Source organism: Suricata suricatta, chromosome 9, assembly GCF_006229205.1.
Source record: "Suricata suricatta isolate VVHF042 chromosome 9, meerkat_22Aug2017_6uvM2_HiC, whole genome shotgun sequence".
NCBI classification, from domain to species: domain Eukaryota; kingdom Metazoa; phylum Chordata; class Mammalia; order Carnivora; family Herpestidae; genus Suricata; species Suricata suricatta.
In genome coordinates, this window is record NC_043708.1 from 113,192,308 (window position 1) to 113,214,919 (window position 22,612).

At 37.5% G+C, this 22,612-nt stretch overlaps 2 protein-coding genes across 4 annotated transcripts in view; both read right to left on the reverse strand.

Annotated features, from left to right (window-relative positions):
• Positions 1 to 10,183, reverse strand: part of FBXO22 (F-box protein 22) — a 29,529-nt gene extending 19,346 nt beyond the window's left edge. Inside the window, exons 1-4 of one of the 2 annotated variants that reach the window (XM_029952453.1) lie at positions 9,934 to 10,183; positions 9,430 to 9,568; positions 4,738 to 4,825; positions 3,866 to 3,961 (exon numbers count right to left, since the gene is read on the reverse strand). In XM_029952453.1, the coding sequence (XP_029808313.1) occupies positions 3,866 to 3,961; positions 4,738 to 4,825; positions 9,430 to 9,568; positions 9,934 to 10,088 (478 nt within the window). In that variant the 5' untranslated portion in view covers positions 10,089 to 10,183. Of the gene's footprint in view, positions 1 to 3,865; positions 3,962 to 4,737; positions 4,829 to 9,429; positions 9,569 to 9,933 lie in introns of both variants that reach the window. The other variant, XM_029952452.1, reaches the window with a different exon arrangement.
• Positions 10,184 to 12,780: 2,597 nt separating this feature from the next.
• UBE2Q2 (ubiquitin conjugating enzyme E2 Q2) overlaps positions 12,781 to 22,612 on the reverse strand; it is a 58,706-nt gene continuing 48,874 nt past the window's right edge. For both annotated transcript variants that reach the window (XM_029952151.1, XM_029952150.1), the window contains 2 exons: positions 16,185 to 16,251; positions 12,781 to 14,379 (listed from right to left, as the gene is read on the reverse strand). In XM_029952151.1, the coding sequence (XP_029808011.1) occupies positions 14,348 to 14,379; positions 16,185 to 16,251 (99 nt within the window). In that variant the 3' untranslated portion in view covers positions 12,781 to 14,347. The remainder of the gene's footprint in view (positions 14,380 to 16,184; positions 16,252 to 22,612) is intronic.

A 22,612-nucleotide genomic window follows, 5' to 3' on the forward strand; every position in this document is an offset into this window, starting at 1 on the left:
ACATGGAAGGAGCCTAGATGTCCATCACCTGATGAGTGGACCAAGAAGATGTGGTGTGTGTGTATATATATATATATATATATATATATACACATATATATATATACACACACACACACTGGAGTATTACATGGCAATGAGAAAGAATGAAATATGGCCATTTGTAGGAAAGTGGATGAACCCTCGAGGGTGTCATGCTAAGCGAAATAAGTCAGGCAGAGAAGGACAGATACCATATGTTTGCACTCATAGGTCTAACAGGAGACCAGGAGAAACCTAATGGAGGACCAGGGGGAGGGGGAAGAGTGAAAGAGAGTTGGGGAGAGAGAGGGACACAAAACTTGAGAGACTATTGAATACTGAAAACGAACTGAGGGTTGAAGGGGAAGGGGGAAGGGGGAAAAGAGGTGGTGGTGTTGGAGGAGGGCACTTGTGGGGAAGAACACTGGGTGTTGTATGGAATTCAATTTGACAATAAACTATTTAAAAGAAAAAAAGAAGAATTGGACGGTTAACCAACTGAACAACCCAGGTGCCCCTAGAGTAAAACTCTTTTAGGAAATGTTAAGTTTTTTAGAAACCAAAGCTACAGCAAAACAAAAAAATATCCAAGGAGAAAGTTTCATAACCATATCAAATCCCACCCGATATATTCTTAATTAAAAACAAAAATTTCAGGTTTTAAGGACCCTTTCTTCCACAAAAATAGATCAAAACAAAGCACTTTTTTAAAGTGTGGATCTCAAGACAATATAAACTAAATCTCAATATGCTTGTTACAGAATAGGCCAGGTTCATTCTAAAAATATGTAGAAATGCAAAGGACCTAGAGAGCCAAAACAGTTTTTAAAAAGAACATCAAAACCTAAGTAACATGGCAATGGCTTAAGGATAGACAAATATATCAATGAAGCAGACTTAAATAAAGAAACAGACCATAAACATGCAGTCAATTATTTTTTAACAAAGGTGCCAAGGCAATTAGAGGAAAGAAAAATCTTCAACAAACGGTGATGACATAATTGGATAAACATATGAAAAATAATTAACCTTGAACCCCCGTTCTCACACCATACATTTAAAAGCTAAACCACACAGCTTATAGAAAAAAACACAGAAAATATCTTTGTGACTATGAGATAAGCAAAGATTACTTGGAAAGGACATAAAAATTTACAACACCTATACCTGATAAAGGTCTGGTATTAGGATATATAAACAACTTCAAGTCAAAAATAAAAACAATCCAATAAAAAAAATCAGTAAAAGACTTACATACTTCACAAAAACATGTATACAAATAGACAATAAACAGATGCTCAACATAATTAAAATCATTAAAGTAATTCAAATTAAAACTAGCAAAAGATCCACTACGATGGCTAAAATGAAAGACTCATTTGAAAACACTAAGTGTTAGTGAGGACAGGTAGCAATGAACAGATCTAACATCCCCATTCATTGCTGGTGAGTATAAAATGAAACAAGTCTTGAAAACAGTTTGGCAGTTTACATCAGCCCCAAGACCCAGCAATTCCATCTCTTGGTAAGAGAATGGAATAAGAAGAATGAGAAGACTTACACAAAAATGTTCCCAACAGCCTCATTTACAAAAGCCAGGAATGTGAAACAATCCAAATCTCCAACAAAAAGAGGATGGAAAAATAGTCTATTTATGTAACAATAATACTAGCAATTTTTAAATGAATACTAATACACACAGTAACTTACATAAATCTCAAAAATATTATGATGTTAAAAGTATTTGTACTGAGTGAAAAAACAAAGACATAAAAAGTGCATATACCATATGGTTCCATTTATGACACTTAACAGACAATCTAATCTATGGTCACAGAAATCAGACCGGTGTTTTCTTTAAAGGCAGAGATGGACAGGAAAAGGGCATGACAGATCTTCCTGAGGTGACAGAAATATACTATATCTTGACTGGAGTAAGGGTTACATAAGGGTATACATTACTCAAAACTCATTAATTTAGTACACTTAAGATTGTGCAGGTCATGTAAGTGAAATTTACCTTAAAAGAAAGAAAATGACCTTTGTATATATAAGAATGAACAAATTTTCTCAAACTTGAAGTTTTTCTAACCTAAGAAGGAAGATGGGCTAGGAGTCAATGGCTGCTTTAGAAATAATCACTAAACTGTGGCCTAAGAAAAAGGAATCCAATCGTCTTTGGCAGTAGTTTTGTTGGAATATGTAAGGAACTGGTTCAAAGAAAGCATCTAGCTGCAGGGGTACCAAAAGCATAAAGTGTGCCCATGAAAACACAAGAGAGAATTGGAATGGCATCTACTCCTGATATCAAAATCACAAGGAAACTTGGGGGAACAGACAAGCAAAGTTAAAACTCCTTCAGAATAGGGCAATCACAAAAGGTAGGCTTAAGGTAGACTTCCCACCCTTACAATGGGGTCCCCCCAACAAGTCATGGCAGATGAGGTGGGGAGGCATAAGAAAATGACAAGGCTACCGTTCTATATAAGCATTTGTTAATCACTAGTAATGGTAAACCTAGACCACTCATTTTAGGAAATTTCAAAAGCTACAAGTAAACCATGGTCACTACTATCATTTTTTAATCCAATGAGGAACAAAATGTGTGGTGATAGGCAGATATAACAGTATAGGGGTGAGAAGCCAATAATGGTAGAGATGAAATAGTCCCTATTAACCATGTATTTATCCATATTCATTTCTGAACACTTGGAAGTCCTTTGTACTTAATGTGTTAAGACTCTTAAATTCAGATCAAAAGTCTCTCAGTGAAGATTAAAAATGCCAATTATGGAATACTACTGAGTGGAACAAAGAAAATAGTAATAGGTAACATTTACTCATTGATTCCTGCACATCTCTATTCTGACTACTTTTCATGTTAACTCATTTAATCCAAAACCCTCCAAAGAACTACTTCAATCATCTCCATTTCATATATGGGGAAACTGAAGCCGTGTAAGGTTAGGTAACTTGCCCAAAGTGATACAGATATTAAGCAGTGGTACAGCTAGGATTCCAATCTAGGTACCGGAACCACTGCACCATGACTGCATCAAGAGAATGTCTCCCCCATGAGCTATAGAAAAAAATCAAGGGGCGCCTGGGTGACTCAGTTGGTTAAGCATACGACTCTTGATTTGGGCTCAGGTCATGATCTCATAGTTTGTGAGACAGCCCTGCACTGGGCTCCACACTGAGCATGCAGCCTGCTTAAGATTCTCTGTCTCTCTCTCTCTCTCTCTCTCTCTCTCTCTCTCTCTCTCTCTCTCTCTCTCTCTCTCTCTCTCTCACACACACACACACACACACACACACACACACACACACAAAAATTTTTTAAAAAAGAATCAAGAATAATAAAAAAACAGCAAAAATTCACCAGCAGCAACTCGGAAAAGGGTATAATTTTATGCTATAAACTTCAAACAGTGCTATCTAAGTAGAGAAACAGAAGCTTCCTAGCAAGGTCTACTGCAGCTCCTAATCCCAGCCCTAACTTACCTGTGCCCACCAGAAACAATACTGGTTAAACTGACAAGAGCATTTAATGCTTTCTATTTGGAAATAGTAAGTATATAAGCTCTTTTCTCTCACAGAAGGCTCCTAGAAAGATATGCATCCCATTTGGTTTTATAGACAGCCCTGAGACCGGGAATACTAACCACAATAATCTAAAGAACACTAATAGAAGTCAAATATACCATGGTAAATATGACTAACTCTATGGCATTTTTGGATGGTCAAAATATAAATGTGGTTTTAAACTACAAAGAATTCAGCAGTTTACAGGACCCCACATTAATGCAAGGCAAGAGATCATCAAATTGGTATTTTCTCTCACCTACAATTCCTGGCGTCACAATCCCAAGGATTTGGCATTGTTTCGGGAATAGCTTCTCAAGGGCAAATGCTCCTTCCATAGTAGTTCTTTTCCTTGCTGTAATGATATAGTAGCAAAATTATTACATTCATTTTAGAGCAAATCTGATGGCGTGGGGGGAAAAAGCAAACAATGAATAAAGTTTAAATCATTTACACCAGAATCCTTCATAAAGAAATCTAAACACTTTGATGAAAACATTTTCCCAGCTGCGGCCCGCTTTATATGTTAAATTCTAAATCTGACCCTTAACATCACTAATTTGCCTTTCTTGCTTTGTTCATATACTGCTTTTGCCCCAATGAAGTTAAATTTAGCAGCAGCAGCTAAATTTTAACTTGCTATTGTACCTCTCTGTTTAGCTGATATTAGAGCATTACTGTTTCATTGCATACACAGTCACCTGGATTCAAATTAGACCATAATAACCCAGGTCTAGCTCTGAGCCTCAGAGTGCCCAGTCTGGGAAACTTCTGCTCTTAGTGAGCGAAGAAGCATGCATGGTATCTATAGATAATTTTGATCTCCCTAAATGGGTTCCCATCATACAATATAAGACTTCAATTGCTAAAGATATGCATCCTGTTTTAATAATAAAAAGTGCCTGGGTAGCTAAAGTATTTAAAAATGAGAAAAACATCTTTCTAAAGAATTTGTTTTAGTTGCACTACAAGGTTTAGAAATCAGTCTTTGAAGCAAAAAGGGGCCCTCAAGTTTCAAAGACAATATATTCAGGAAGGCCCAGAGCCTCAGTAACTCTCAAGACTAGGATAGTATTTAACTCGAAAGGTACATAAAGAAACAAAAGTCAAACCTTTTCTTTTGATATTCACCTCTCTTGTGGCCACGACACTCTTCTAGACTAATGAAAGTTTCTGAATCAGCCATGTAAAGAACAGTCTGTGGTAAGATGTGAACATTCTGCTAAGAAAAACAAAAAACAAAAATGGAACTGGATGACACGAATCTAGGACTGTTTCATGTTCCCTTAAAGTTTTGTTCTGGTGCAAACTGCTGTGGACATACCCTCCCTTCAGGTCAATGTCTGACCTGAGTCCAACCGCTTCCCATTTATTTTTTACTTCTAGTCCTTCCTTTTCAGCTCATTCATTTGAGCATCTCTTACTTCTTCAAGTCAACCTCATTCTAGCCTGACTCAAAATGTTCATTTTTATAATTTAAACACTTTTTTTGCTAATTTTTTATGTTAGAGAGAGAGAGTGGGGAAGGGGGCAGAGGGAAAGAGTGAGAGAATCCCAAGTGGGCTCCATGCTCAGCCTGGAGTATGCCCATAGGCCTAGATCCCACAACTCTGGGATCATGACCTGGGCTGAGATCAAGAGTTGGATGCCCAACTGACTGAGTCACCCAGATATCCCCATTATTTAAACTTTTAAATAAAAACATTAAATGCCAGCAAAAGGTGCCACTTGCTTTATCTGAATAGGCATCCCAGTAACAGAAACATCTGAGCAACAAGGGAAAGTATACACGCCATATTGCTCCACTTTTCACTGCCTACCAAATGGAAGTATCCCAGGTGTTCATTTCTTCCTTACCAACTAGTTCCCTCCAGGGAAACTTTTGCTTACTATAATCCAGACATAACACACACTGCTGTGCACATTCTCCTGCGGCTTTCTTCATTTCCTACTTGACTTAGGACTATGTCCCCCAAGAGACCATTTAAAGTGCCACCTTCCCTACAAAACCTTTTCTTAGACTCCTTCAGTACCCTGGACCTCATATGTGACATACGTTACATACCAGTCAATCTTACTTGTGCTTTATCTCCACAAACGAGCTGGGCTTATTCAGATTCCTGTTTTCCACTAAATGTCACATTACAGTTCAAGTGGCAAAGTGGTTTAATCAAACAAAAGGATGAACATACTTTTTTTCTAAACTGGTTATTTTCAGAGATTTTTATTATCAGAATGGAATGAAATACTTCATATATAGCAGCCCTCAACAATGTTAATTAAATAATAAAAAAATGTTAATCCACTGTAATTTGAGGGAATGTTAAGATGTTTCAGAGTAGATTCCATGTAGACAAACTCAAAAAAGACAACAGAGACAGAATAACGGCTCTGAGGTGGTGGCTCCAGGGGTGATAAGACCTAAGGGTATATAGTTCTCTTGGTCCACACAGCATTTTCAAAGAATGTAATTTGGTTACAACATTGAAAATTACACAAAATATTTACATAAAATGTGGATTTCCAGATTCTTTTGAAAAACTAGACATTCTAACAACATTTAAGACTACATTCTTCTTCACTAGGGCTAAACCCAGACAAGCACTCCCTGGTTTGCCATGGCCTTATTGCTCCCTCTGCTGTCACAGCAAACCAACGTAGTCACCAGCCTAACTTTGGAGTCATGAGTTTGTGATGCCTGGTATAGGAAGTAAGGAGAAAAGGAAGTAAGGAAGTCTAGTCCTGAGTTTTCAGGATTCTCTCATTCCTGGTACCCAATGAAAAACAATTGCTGAGTCTTTTTTTCTAATTCTCACTAGAAGCAGTGACAATGACAGTCCTCAACATGAAAAATTCTCAAAGCACAATGTGAGACAACTGCAACCTCACTCCCTTATATAAAGAAGTTCCAAATAGAAAGATATGTTATAAACTTTTTTGTAGACTTGAAAATATTTCTGATAAAAAAGTTATACTAACTTTCTTTATGACTATAAAAGTGTCATGTTCACTAGGTAATCTAGTGGCAAACACAAAGAAAACAGCATGATTTGGACAAGGTTTCCGTATTTTAGTTTAACCACAGTAGTGTTTACTACAATGAAATAAACTTCTTTAAGGGGATTACTATATCAATTTTTAAATACCACTGATAATAGAGAATAATAATTTCATTCACTGAAAAACTGTTATCCCTGGTACTGAAGATAATGTGGTATATGCACTACCTTTCCATTATTTAACCCTTAGAACAAGTCTTAAAGGGTATGAGGAAAATTCTTATTGTCTTTCCATCGTATAGAACCGGAAACTCAAAGAGATTAGGTAACTTTTTCCTTTTCCTCTTTTTTAAAAATGTTTATTTATTTTTGGTAAGAGAGAGCATATTCGAGAACAGAGGAGGGGCAGGAAAAAAGGGAGACAGAGGATCTGAAGCAGGCTCTGTGCTAACAGCAGAGAGCCGAGAGCCCAATCAATGTGGGGCTCGAACCCACGAACCATGAGATCATGACCTGAGCTGAAGTTGGACACTTAACCTACTGAGCCATTCAGGTGCACCAGATTAGATAACGTTTTCAGAGACTGACAGCTGGTATGCACCAAAGCTAGGTTCAGACCTAAATATGTCCAGCTATTAACAGTCATTATATTGTATAAACTTTTAAAGCTGTATGACAATAAAATCTGCTGTGGATTTTAATCTGAAGGAAAAAAAGTAAAAATAATTTAAAGCATTAAAAAAAAAATCAGACAATTCTACCCTGACAGGAAACTTTTGCTAACATTTTGGCTTACTTCTTTTCTATTCTTCCTTTTTAATTTTTAAATAATTCAGATTATACTAAACATAATTTCATAATCTGCCTTCTTCACTTATAATATGAACATTTTCCCTTGTCATTAATGCATCTTTGCAGTTCATCATGCAGTGAGTATTTCTAAACATTAGGTTGTTTTCAATTTCCCTGGTAATAAATGATGCTGCAAAGAACATCTTTATGGAAGTCTGCCTGCTCTTTGAATTTCTACCAATGACAGCTTCTAGAAATAGACCCGCCGGGGTTTGAGCCAATATGCAAAGAATAAAGTTTCCTACAAGCTTGCCTTTGGACACTGGCCACTTTGGATCTAAGTCCCAAAGCCCAAACAGGGCAAGGAGAAAATCCACATGAGAAAAGGGGAAACAGAAGATTGGTCACTTACGGGGCATTTGTCTAATACCCAAACATATTAAGAATGATGAAAGCCAGGTTTCTCATTGTCCAAAAGGGAGGTACAAATATGACCTGAGAGAAATAAAACTGTAAACAATTCTGTGTTGGACGGGAATTGGATATACTGGTGCAAACTCATGAATTTCCATATATATAATAGATGTAGTTGTATACACACATATATATACACACACATATACATATACATATATTCCTGGGCTCTGTCCACTGGGCTCTAGAGCAGCAAACCCTTCAACAGCAATGCATTTCAATCATCATTCTCCACTACAAGGCACCAGAACTCTAATTTAAAGAAATGGCTGACTCCAAGACTAAAGCAGACAAAACACAAGATGAGCTCAGAAAATTTTGTTTCAGAAAGCAAGGAGGTGCTCAAAGGTGACAGATTGATCTCTAAAAGACCCCGAAGTCAGGTGAAGGGGCTCTTGCTAGACAAAATAGGGACAATTTGGACACCAAAATAAATTCTTTTAGAGGTTATATCCCATTGAATAAGAGGCTTAAGAGTCCACACAGATATAAATAAATGAATAAATTGAAACAGAAATACTTACATAGTTTCAAAGTATCTCCTCACAAAATACTTATTAATTACAGTGGAAAAGAGTAATTGTACAGTAGTCACATCTGGCACACACCATCTCAATCAAATTATCAAAGGTAATAATACCAGTAAGGGGAAAAAAATGGAAATCAGATGCTACCTAATAGGATGAAACTAAAAGAGCACGGGATCACTTCTGTGATATTCCTGCCAAAGATACATAATCTGAATCTAAGAAACATGTTCTACAAGATAACTGGCCTGCAATTTACATATCTGTCAAAGTTATGAAAGTCAAGGAAATCTTGAGAAACTGTTTCCACATGAGAAATTAAAAGGATTGACAAAAACAGCATAAGATTCTAAACTGAATTATTTTGTTAAGAGGAACATCACTGGGACAACTGGCAAAATCTGAAAGCAATCTTAGGAATGGATGGTAATAGAAATGTAGCAATAATCACTTCCTGACTCTGATGGTTGTACTGAGGTGATGCAGAGTATTCTTGTTTAGTATGTAATGCATACTAAAATATAAAGAAGTGAAAGAATATCAGATTGGCAATTTACTTTCAAACAGCTCTGTCCCACTCGTAAATAAGATATCACAGCCTCTCTGACACCTGTGCTCAAGAAGGCTGCCCCTCTGAGTCCATAGTTCAGGTCTTTACTTCTTGGCTTTTTAATGCGCCCCTGAACAAAGAGATCCAGCTGCCTTCCCTGACAAACAGTGAAAAAACCTCCTTCAAAAGAAGCAGGTAACGGGAAGGTCCGGCATAGCGTTGTTATAATAGTAAAAATCTGTATACATAAAATGCCCAACATCTGAAAAATGTTCAAATAAATCATGGCACATCCTTACAATATATACAGTCATTAAAATGGGAAGTTATAAAATATTTTCATGTCACGAGAAAATGTTCCCTAAATAACCCAGAATAAGGACACATACAAAATAAGGATTAAAAAGAAAAAGGTTTTGTACGCAAAGACTGACCCACCAATCCAGAAACGGCCTGTGCACGACGCCCCCGTCTTACTTGCCTCAAGCTCCTCAGCTACCACGCGGACCAAGCAATGCTCCTCCAAGTGGCCAGCATCCGCGGAGCCCGCGGAGATCCACGTCACACTCCGGTGCGTCCGCAACACCCGACGAACACACTCCCTCCATAAGCGGCACACGCTGGGGACACAAACGCACAAAGGGTTGTGAAGGGTCGTTCATTTCCCTCTCACAGACAACCCCAATTAGCACAGCAGGAGATTCTTGCGGGATCAAAAGCCCGGGAGGGGGAGGTGTCAGGGCACAGATTTAGAGGGAGATCACGGGGCGGAGAAAACCTTAAGGCGAACCTAGACACCCTGGGAAGAGTGCCCGAGACACGGACAGGGGTACGGCGGAGGTACCTCGCGGATGGGGGCATCACCTCAGAGAAGAAGAAGGGAGCCGGGGGCAGCCGTGGGTCCCGAAGGTGTCTGCCCACCCCGCCAGCCAGGGCAAGCCCGAGGCAAGTCCCGAAGTAAGCTTCCCGCCTCCTCTCTTCTCACCCGGCCACCCGCAGCAACGCCTTGGCGGGCAGGAAGGTGAGGACACGCTCCACCACCTCCGCTAGGTTACCCAACACAAAGGTGCTCTGTGGGTCCGCGGAGGAGCCTTGGCGATCTACACCACCGCGATCACTACAGCCACCCACTACCTCCATTCCTCACCAACCCGCCGAGCAAGCAAACGCTACGGCGACTCAGAAGGCACTGGTTAGGCCGGGACAAGACCTCCTAGCCAGCGCGCCAGTGAGCAGGCGCGCGTGCGCCACTTCCGGCCGGTAAAAGGAGCCGGGCTGCTGAGACCCACCCACGTGACTGCAAGCCAACCCGCTTCCTGCTTGGATCTCAGAGGGCCCGCTGGGGCTAGGAGGCAGGGAGTGGGCTTGCGTCCCATGATGCAGCGGAAACCTTGGAGGAGGCCGCTTGTAGGCAAAAATAGGCTCTCCTAGTCTAGCTGCACTTGCAGCGCTATATTCTTTGTCGGTCATGAGATCTTCTATTTGTCCCTCTTTACAGTACAAATGTCCCTTAACATGAATCCAGTTTTTGAACGGGCAGTGAAAATCTTGACCAAACTGCACTAATTCCTCACTAGTAGCATCAGATTCACCAGGAATTATAAAATTTTGGCTTTAACAAGTTTTCCCCTGAGGTATCAACAGTGGTATATTAGTTTCAAGTCTATGATGTGATTCAACAATTCTATACATTGCTCCCTGGTGGCAAAGTCCTCTTCACCTATTTCACCCATTCCCTGCCCCCTTCCTCTGGCAAACTTTGTTTAGGATTATTTAAAAAACTTTCAAGTGTTTATTTTTGAGAGAGAGCGCGCAAGCTGAGACATGCAGCAAGAGAGGGAGACAATAGTACCCAAAGCAGGCTGCAGGCTCTGACCTGTCATCGCAGAGTAGAACGTGGGGCTGAACCCAAGAACCATGAGATCATGACCTGAGCCAAAGTTTGAGCTTAACTGAGCCACCCAAGCGCCCCTAAGAAGTTTTTAAAATTTGTTTCGCTTAAAATTACACGAGTGAAATCATATTGTATTTGTCTGTTTGCCTTATTTCACTTAGCATTATACCCTCTACGTCCATCCATGTTGTTGCAAATGGCAAGATCTCATTCTTTTTTCTTGCTGCGTAATATACTACTGCACATAAACATCATTTCTTTATCTGCTTATCTATTGATGGATACTTGGGTTGCTTCCCTATCTTGGCTATTGTGAATAATGCTGCAATAAACCTTTTCAAATCAGTGTTTTCATTTTCTTTGTGTCCACTCAGTAGTGGAATTGTGTCCAGTAGTGGACCCAGATATGGTAATTCTGTTCTTGAGGAACCTCCATACTATTTTTCCAGTGCTTGGACCAGTTTGTATTCCCACCAACAGTGCACAAGGTCTCCTTTTTCTCCACTCTGGCCAACACACTTGTCATTTCTTATGTTTGTAATTTGAGCCATTCTGTCAGAAGGTGATACCTCATTTTGGTTTTACATTGCATTTCCCTGATTAATGATGCTGAGTTTCTTTTCATGGGTCTGTTAGATTTCATGAGTCTGGCACACTCTTGGTCTTCATTCCAGGCCTACTCAATCAGACAAAGGGGATAGGGCCCAACATTGAGTTTTAACTTTTCTGTGATTTGTTTTCCTGTGGTTCTGATGCTAGCTTGGGTTGAGAATCACAGATAGAAGGAATGTAAGCATAGCAGACATCGCTATCCAAAATCCATTACTCCTGCTGTTTCTTTACTAACAGCCCAGATTTGATCATCAGCTCTTGAGGGTAAACTTGAACTAAACTAGTGGGTCTCAAACATTCTGGCTTCAGGACTCCTTCACATTATGACAACACCAAATAGCTTGTTTATGTGGGTTATGTCTATTAATATTTGCCATATTAAAAATTAAAACATTTTAATATTAATTCACATAAAATAATAAATCCATTACAGATAAACAATTTTTGTGAAAAAATAACTATGCCCCCCTCACCCAATAGTGAGGCATCATGTCACATTTTGCAAACCTCTAATTTCTGCATCTAAGACAGCTGCATCTGCTTCTGAATTCCATCTATTACAGCATCACATCATATGGCCTCTGGAAAACTCCACTGTACACTTGTGAGAAAACAGGTGAAAATTGCAAATGTTTTAGTGTTAGGAAAACAGTTTTGACCTTAAACGTCTAAAAGGGATCTCCAGGATCCCCTAAATCATACACTGAAAACCACTGGACCAACCTAATAATAATTTCATTCTTTTCATCAGCTATTAGTTTAGAGGTGGACACAGGCCCCAGTTCTAGGCAAGGAAAAGTGAAGGGCACTATCCTTGGGGGGGTGGGGCTTCTAAAACATAAGACCATTATCTACCTCTGGAGGGAGTAACATGGCTACAATATCCAGACATGACGTTAAATCCAAAGATGAAACCTACATGGAAAAATCTCAAAGCAGCGTAAGGAAGAGCCAAAATGTACCAGGCCTAGAGTATTTCTATCTCTGGACTTCTTGTATGTCAGATAACTTGATAACTGTGTGTAAGGAGGCCATGGGTATACTAAAGAAGCACACTATTATAAATAGGGCAACTAGGGACAGCCATGATGAAAGTAGCACTCGGACTTAAGGAATGAGAGTGAGAGAGGAAAAAGGTTGAGGAAAAGCTGCCATTTCTGGGTTTTCTAGCTTTCTCTTGTTATATCAACCTAAATCAACCTCTCTGTTCCTCTCAACCCTCTCCTCACCCCATCCCACCATATATAATCCCTATTACAAAAAATTCAATAAAGTTTACAAATACCTGAAACCAAGAGTATCTCTGATGAGGGAAAAGTAACAAAGTTATATTTTAAATGGTTCTTTATTCATAAACTTGATGCAAGTTTACAAAATTTACTATACATTGCCAAATAAATCTGCAATGAAAAATAAAACCCAAAAAACCAAAGCATGCCAAATGTGCAGCTGTCAATCTGCTAGCTATCAGGACATTAAAGAATTCAATAACGTATTCAAGATTTAGCCTTAGGTTTAAGGAACTTTAATGCTTTAAAGAATTCTGCCTAGTCACTTACTATCTCAGCAACTGGCAATCAGATCTTTATACAAATGTAACCAAGTAAACAAGAATGCCAGAAAATCTTTTTCGACTGTCCTCTTAACAAAAATAGAAAAAGAAATTAAACACACACAATAATGCCGAAGTGCCAAGTCTTTCTGGTGTGGTTTACAAAGTTAAAAATGGAAACTTAAAGCAAATGCATAAGAAACACTTTTGAATCTTGTAATTTGTGCAGAAAAATGTGCTTCTGGATTTCATTTTAAAAGTGCTTAGTAACTAGAATTTACTTTTAAATCAAACTTGGGTAGATAAGAATCTATCACCAACCAAATAGGACTGCTTCAGGTAAGGCAAGAAAATGGAGGGTACACTGATTTGAGTCCAGTTTTATAAAACAATGAACACATGTAGAGTTCCTACTAGTTTTTCATTGTAAAAGCCATCGTTATGACTATACCAAAAATTTTGTCTCCAAATTAGATATTTTTATAATTAACTGTGCCGCTTTTGCTCAAAGATTCTTTTTGCCAATCACTTTACAAGTTTATTAGTTTAAAACTGATTGCAACATCCCGTTAATAAAATGGAAACAAAATAAAATGATTTAGTATTTTAAATAACTTCAAGCTCTATACTGTAGTTCTTCATAAGAAATACTGAACCAACAAGAAGCAGATTCAGCCCAGCAAGGTTCTGATGCCCCAGTGGAAATTACTTACAAAGGCTTAATTTGCAAAGCCTTGCTTTGCCTAAAAGTACAACTCAGTTAAGAGTGTATCTTCAGGAAACACTTCATATCTTCACCTAGCTATAGAAAAGTTTAACAATTTAATGAGTAGGCTTCCTGTCATTATTTTGGCAATATCAAAAATTGGTTTTAACTTGAAAAAGATAACTGTGATTTAGAAGACCTTAAATTTTCCAAACCAACATTAAACATCAATTAAACTTTTATTGGCTCTAAACGGAACAGTATATTCCAAGTCCTCATAACACACGAGCTCAATATGGGAAAGTTACCCTATGGTTGCAACTTCTGTAATTTGATGCTGACTTCCTGCTTAACAGATTTCACTTTTCAAAAAAAAGAGATCACGAGTGGCCAGTATGTATATTTATCACGAAAAATACAGTAAAGGCCCCAGTGCTCAGTCCACAATACCTAAAATGAGCAAAATGAAAAGGCTGTAACTCATATTGGATGTCAGTTGACAGATTTTCCACTAAAATATCTATTAGGTAACGTCTTCAGTACTGCTGTTATAGGGGCACTCAAAGCTTCTGTCTGCATGTTGGAAAGATTTTCTTTAAAGCAACATTGGTCCAAACATACGAGAGTCAACATATTTAGCCATCTTCCTTTGGAGGGGTGTACCAGCCTGAAACACAATGGAAAAAAAGTTAAAATACCTTATTAAATCAACTAGGAGAAATGGCATTTAAGGTTAGCTACTTTGTCTATTCATATTTTTGTTTAAACCTATTGTAAAAAGTAAACTTACACTTAGGTTGGTAACACAGCATTTTGTTATGTGCACATTTATTTCTATGAATAAACTGTACTTGAGTTTTCAACATAAGATCTCTGTACTCATGGAATTTCTAGCCAAAGACGATAGTATGGAATATTAGTCTACAAGCTAGCTTTTATCTTCCATTTCAACTGTGCAGAAGTAAACCTCACTGAAAATAACTATCCCCAAAACAAAATGCTGGCATCTTAGAATAACAGGAACCTGGATTGTCATTAGTGCAAGGATACCACTTCACCAGTGAAGAAGTCATTTTAGCAAGTGCAGTGACTATCCCTAAGATGAGAGTTAGCAGCAGAAACCAATCTAGAACCCATTTCCTGATTCTGAATCTACTGCTCTTTCACCAAAGCTAAGCTTATAAAGACCCACACTTTCTAACTATAGCACTTTCCATAAATATTTTTGAATGCTGATTACAATGTTTGCTTCAACAAAATATAAAAGAAGAAAAAATGTGACTTTCCTAGACTCAGCAAAAATCTAGCTTTCTACAGAAAGGCTAATGAAAATAAGTGCTGTTTGGCATGAAATGGCCATTAGAACAGTATGAATATACAAGATTTGTGGAGCATGGACATGGTTATGAAGTAGTATACAAATACCTATGGATCTTCTAATTTAGTGTGTTGTAAATTATTATGAAAACCCAGGCTTGCCTTCAAGTTTTATCATTTCCTTCTTCAAAAGCTTGAGCTGTTTTAAATATTATTCTTTTATATATAGTCACTGGAAAAGTGAAGTTTGCTTTGTGATTAAAAGTGAGAACCAAGTACAAACGTTAAGTCACAAGCTACCACATTTTTAGTAAAGAACACTTTACTATAAATATTCTCCTTTTAAGAAAACTACTTCCTATTAATTTATTTACTCTGCACAAAAAAGCATCTGTTTCACTACCATAGCTATTGAGTATCTTATTATCAGCACTTAGTTCAAAGTGCCATGTGTATACACTATTCTTTTTTTCCTCACAAGTTTGGCAAGACAGATCTGCCATTTTAGAGATGAGAAAACTAAGACTGAGAGATAATGGAACTTGCTCAGAGACACAGAGCTAGCAAGTAACACAAATGGCACTTGAAAAATTGGGTCTTCTAATTCCAAATCGACCTCACTGTTAGAAACAAGACTCAAAACATCCATTATGAATACAAGCAAAATTGAAAGTAGAATAAAGTTTATGAAAGATGTTTTAAGAGTACAAATTTACAACTCTAATACTGTTAAGTGTATACTGAAATGAGAATGTTCCTTGAACAGATAAATGTGTATGACTGTCAAAAAGCATTAAATAATCTGAAGACGTTTTACAAACAGCTGGTTCAGGATCCTGATTGCATTTACTCAGTATCAATAAGAACTCCATCTGTACAATTGCCTTTAACTCAATTCCTACCCTAATACCATATATTTCAAGTGAGAAGGGATTCATTTATTAATGTACTAAAAAATCTTGACTCTGACTTAGGCTCTCAGGCCAAGTACTTAGGATACAAAGATTTTTCAATAAAGCAGAGTGTATGGATCAAGTTAAATTTTTTCATGGGGGTAACAGTACTTTGAGATTAAAGCAAAAACAAACAGGTTATCAACAGTACCTTATGTACAACCTCATAAATGGTAATAAATACTTATTGAATTAAACGTACCATTTTTCTCATGTATCTGTACAATGGAATTATAGGATTGTTGGGCTCTTGCTAGATTATACTGATTCTGAAAGAGAATTACACATTTTAAATAAAAACTTGAGTAGATAAAAACCATTATAAATAATTTATGGATGCATCATCACTATGCTTAAAAGAACCCAGGAAACTAAATTATATCTGTTTCAAAAATAATTTTAATACTCTCATTTCTCAATTTTATTATTGTCTACACTTTAGAATAAAAAAACCAAAGTTGTACTACAATAAAAATCTATTTTAGCTTCACAGTTCATTTGTATAAATTGGACAAATACAAAGCATTATAGTTCTAGTGCCCTTCTCCACTTATTAATCAAGTTAAAGAATGCTAGTCAGACATGAGTAAAACTTAAAATTCTCCCCCCTCATAACAAAATACAAAAAAAAATTACAAAACATTACCTTCAGATAAAGTTAATATTAAGCTTTGAGGACTACACATATCAATGACATCTTGAGTTAAAGATGTCCATATGTATCACCAAACCATTACTAAATGAGTTCTCTTTGAGGTCTTCTTTTAAGGAGCCAAATTTAGGATTAATTTTGTCTCTAGCAGAACAACTAAGTGACATCATAACTATAATTAATATGTCATAAGCATTCTTCATAGTGGTACATACCTATGTTATAGAATTTAATAATAAATTCACACAGTACAAAAATTAAAAATGTATAAAACATTCTAAGAGAAAATTCTCCTTCCTACCTGTCCTCCAACCATCCAGTTCCTCCTCTCATCCATCCTCCTTTCCCTACCCATGTTAACTACTGTTTCTTGTATCTCCGTAAGATTAAATAAGAAAAGTCACATATAGCCTATTGTTATTAGCCACCATCCCTTGCTTATCCCCCTAACAAATGATAGGCAGCATCCTAGAGACCCTATTCTGCCTCTTCTCACTTAAGGAATCTCACCATCTTGTCCCAGATCACTACACAAAAACCTTAAACTTTTTTTTTTAATCATGAAATATTCCATTGTATGGAGAGTCAAACATTTAACTATTCCCCAGTTGGAGGACATTTAGGTTTTTTTCATTATTTTGTTACAGTGTTACAGTGAGCAACCTTGTACAAATATTTCCAAAGCACTGGTAAAACGTCTTTGAGTGGAAATGCTGGGTCACAAGACATATAAGCCTTTGTAATTTTGAGGTGTTGCTACATAGCTCTCTGCAAAACTAAGGAAATGGGATTGCTGCCTGACACATATGAGAATTCGTGACAATATCATAGGTGCATGATGAACTCTTAGTGTTAAGTGCGATTTGCATTTCTATTACTGAGCAAGGCTGAGTGTGTCTCCATATGTTTATAAGCCACTTATTTCTATTTCTACAAATAGACTTTATGTATCTTTCTACAGTATGGCCTTTTTGAATTTCTAAGAGCTCTTTAAAAATAGTAAAAACCCTCCCATAATGCATCTGAAAGACAAACATAAAATGTGTTATTTCCAAGTTAATAAAAAGTAATGTTTTTCAGTCTATATTTTCACCAAAGGACAAAAATATAAGAGAAACATTATATATAGCAAAATATGCATGCACAGAAACTTGCAAATGATCAGAAAGCAGTCATACTTCCTAACCCTACTGCCCACCTACAAGAAGAAAAAAATAAGAATATTATTAGCCTTCTCAGTTGTCAATAGCATGATTTTCAAATTTTAAAGACAATGTTACTGCAGAGACTTTACTGTAATGGAAAGTTAGCCCTATTTTCTAATTCACTGATTTCTGCATTATCATTATTAACCCCTCCCTTCTACTTTCCTTCGGTTTATCTTCTTGTTTTTTTAATGTTTATTGTTTTTGAGAGAGAGAGAACACAAATGGGAGAGGAGCAGAGAGAGACACAGAATCTGAAGTAGGCTCCAGGCTCTAAGTTGTTAGCGCAGAGCCTGATGAGGGGCTCGAACCCATGCAACTGTGAGATCATGACTGAGTCAAAGCTGGACTCTCAACCGACTGAGCCACCCAAGTGCCCCTATTTGTATTTTTTTTAATGTCTATTTTTGAGAGAGAGAGAGAGTATGTGATGGGGGGGGGGGACAGAGGGAGAGGGAGACAGAATCCTGATGTGGGGCTCACACCCATGAACTGCAAGATCATGACCTGAGCCAAAATCAAGAGTCAGATGCTTAACCAACTGAACCACCCAGATGCCCCTTGATTGTCCTTTCTAACACTGACTTAGAGGCCTGATTCATTTTTATTTATTTATTTTTTTTAATGATATAAGGATTTTAGAGCAAAGAGTGTTCCCTCTGTCTTCTCATTTAGTTTTTAGGATGTAGAGATTTCATTATTGTTATTCTCTAGCTAATCTGCAGTTTTCATTCCAAAGTCTCATTAAGGACTGTTTGCGTTTTGTAATTCCACTAAAGAACATTTGTTTTCCGAGTTTGTTATTATAGCTTTTTTATTTAATTAGGATCAGAGAATGATATCTGTCCTTTTCCTACTTCCAAAATTAAAGTTTTCTTCATTGAAGAGGATTTGTTTTATGAATGTTCCAGAAAGAGAGAGTGAGAAAGAGGGAAAGGGGGAAAGGGAGAGGGGGGGTGGGGGAGAGGGGGAGAGGGAGAGAGGGAGGGAGAGAGGGAGAGGGGGAGAGGGAGAGAGGGAAGAGAGAAGAGAGGGAGAATTTTAGTATTTTCATTATGGTTCAGTTCTAAGTCTTGTTAAATTTTCATATGATATCTTAACCATGATTTAGAATTGTGTTTAATTTCCAAATTTTTATTAATCTTTTCATTATTGTCTTCTAACCTTAACTGTATCATATTCAAATTATATGGCTTGTTTTTAAATATTCTTAATTTATGAATTTATGATTTTTTCCCATATTCCATAAGTGCTTGGAAAAGATTATGTAGTATTTCATTATTGGGTACAGAGTTCTCTATCTGTCCATTTGACCAAACTTAATTGGTTATTCAAATCTTCTATATTTTCACACATTTAATTTACTATGAACAAGGTACATTAAAATCTCTCCTTTTGATGGGGACTTGGTCAATTTCTCCTGTAGTTTCACCAGTTTTTTTTTTTTAAAGTATAGTCGACACAATGTTCTATTAGTTTCATTTATCAAGTTTTTAAATCTGTATTTTGATGCTATTTTAATAGGCAAAGTAAAAAAATTATTATACGACCTAGTTAACTGAGACTTTTATCATTAAATAATGCTTTCTGTTCCAAAATCCTATTCTGATACATTATAGCTATATCACCTATTTTCTTGTTATTAGTGTACACTGGCATATCTTTATCATCCTCTCTCATGAAGAAGAAAAAAAAAAAGAGGGCACCTGGGTGGCTCAGTCTGTTGGGCATCCAACTTTGGTTGAGGTCATGATCTCACAGTTCACGAGTTCGAGCCCCATGTCAGAGTTCTGTGTCTCCCCCTCCCTCCGTCCCTCCCCACTGCTCATGCTCTGTCTCTTTCTCTCTCTCAGACATAAACATTAAAAAAATTAAAACAAAACCTTTCAGTCTTTTTTTCTTTATAAATTTTTAAAAATGTTTTTACTTTTATTTTTGAGAGAGAGAGAGAGAGAGAGAGATTGAGAGAGGGAGGGAGAGACACAGCATGAGCAAGGGAGGGTCAGACAAAAAGGAAGACATAGAATCTCAGGACAGGCTCTAGGCTCTGAGCTAGCTGTCAGCACAGAGCCTGACACAGGGCTCCAACTCATGAACTGCAAGATCACGAGTTGAGCCAAAGCTGGATGCTCAACCAACTGAGCCACCCAAGCGCCTCTTTTTATCTTTAGAATTTAAACATACTTCATAAAAACTGCCAGATTTTATTAATTCTTTCGAATGGGTAACTTTAGTCCACTTATTCTTGTGACTTGTTTTACCACCTTACTTTCTGGTTTTTAGTTCTCTTGCTTTTTAACATAATTTTATTATCTCCTCCTGGAGTTTCAATAAGATATTTTAGACCTCATTCTGATTGTCACCTCTCAACTTCTACCACAATGTCTATCCCATGTTCTTCTCTGTGTAACATGAAGTTATTACTTCTAATCAATTCTCTTCTGATACCTAATCCACCCACTGTTTCTCATTTCAATTCTATTTTTCATTTCTTTAAATTGTTTCACTTTTTCAAATTTGTCTCATTATTTCAAATGTTTGCTCAATTTTAGGATGCTTTTTTCTTTGTTAGGCTTTACACAGAACTATTCATTTTCTCATAATTCTAATTATCTAAAGTCTCTATTCTATGTCTGATAATTCCAAAACCTAAAGTCTTTGGGAATATACATCTCTTATATATTGTTTCTGCCAATTCTCATTATGCTGGCTTGCTTACTTATGTGCTTAGGATCTTTCACAGTGAACTCTTATTTGCTTGATCTTAACCTTGAGCATCTTGTAGGCTTAAATCAGAAAAGCTTTTCCTCTGAGGAGTATCTGTGCCTGCTTCTGATGAGAACTGAACTAACATGAGATCATCTTAGCTTCCTTGGGAGAATCTCAGGATTATGCAAGGTTCTCGCATTAGGCTTACCAACCTTGCTCATTTATAAATAAAACTCTGGAATACTTAGTACAGGTAGCATCTCCCTACTCCTTGAAAGGAAACAACAAAAACCAGTGTCTAATCTGAAGGTGATCACTCACCAGAGAATTCTCTAGGTAAATGACTGTAGGTCTACTAGGAGCAGGGTATGATAGGTGCCTTTCCTGTAGAAATAGTTTAGGGGCTTAACTATATCATGCCCTCCATATGGTGAATGAACATTTGTTAGGGCACTACCTTGCCTATGCAAATCCCGAATTATTGCTAAGTCATAACAGCAGTGGCTTCCTTACCACTACAGCGTAGAGTTAATGTTATAGCCTGTATCCCATGTTAACTGACCAGAAAACCAGCCTGGCGAATATCCTTCTGCCTTATGGCTTGCTCTCAGCTCCTACTGGCTGAGCCTAGGGGACCAAGCTAATAGCAACAGTGACTCTTGCTTGCATAGATTTGCAGATCCTCAGCTCCATCAATCTGACCCAATCTCCAAATTTCATGTGTGTTGACAGGCAATTTTTCAATTTTCCAGTACTTATGTGTATCATTTTAGTAATATTTTCGAGATAAACTCATTCACTTAGTTTGAACCAATAGCTGACAGTATCTCTAAAAATATTTAAAACAAGGGTGCCTCCCTCCTACACTGTTGGTGGGAATGTAAACTGGCATAGCCGCTCTGGAAAACAGTGTGGAGGTTTCTCAAAAAACTATCAACAGAACTCCCCTATGACCCAGCAATAGCACTGCTGGGGATCTACCCAAGGGATACAGGAGTGCTGATGCATAGGGGCACATGTACCCCAATGTTCATAGCAGCATTCTCAACAATAGCCAAATTATGGAAAGAGCCTAAATGTCCATCAACCGATGAATGGATAAAGAAGATGTGGTATATATACACAATGGAGTAGTACATGGCAATGAGAAAGAATGAAATCTGGCCATTTGTAGGAAAGTGGATGGACCTCGAAGGTGTCATGCTAAGTGAAATAAGTCAGGCAGAGAAGGACAGATACCATATGTTTGCACTCATAGGTCTAACAGAACAGGAGAAACCTAATGGAGGACCATAGGGAGGGGAAGAGGGAAAGAGAGTTGGGGAGACTGAGGGGCACAAAACCTGAGAGACTATTGAATACTGAAAACGAACCAAGGGTTGAAGAAGGAGGGGGGGAGGGGGAGGGAGGAAGGAGGTGGTGGTAATGGAGGAGGGCACTTGTGGGGAAGAGCACTGGGTGTTATATGGAAACCAACTTGGCAATAAACTATTAATAATTTTAAAAAAAGAAAATAAATAAATAAATAAAATAAAATAAGGGTGCCTGGGTGACTCAGTCAGTTAAGCAGCTGACTTTGGCTCAGGTCAGGGTCTCGTGGTTCAGGAGTTTGAATCCTGAGTTGGGCTCTGTGCTGACAGCTGACAGCCTGGAGCCTGCTTTGGATTCTGTGTCTCCCCTCCCCTACTCATGCTTGGTCTCTGTCAAAAATAAATAAAACATTTAAAATTCTTTTTAAATACTTAAAATATTTTTGAACAGTTATACGTCCAAAAAAAAAAAAAAAAAAAAGAGCACAAATGGTTTAAAGTCTCCTACCCATCTCTAACCCCATCAATACTTCAATTACCCCCTTATCAGAAATAGATGTTAGTACTTTCTTGATTATCCTGTAGAATTTAAAAGCCTACAAGGTAAAATTCCTATTACATCATGTAAAGTTTCTATTCTTAACCAACAGTATTAATTAGAAGGAAAAAAATGTAAAAGTGAGGTTTTATAACAATTCATTCAAAAAATTTACCTTCTAAGACATACTTTACTATGCAAATGTGCTTAGCTGGC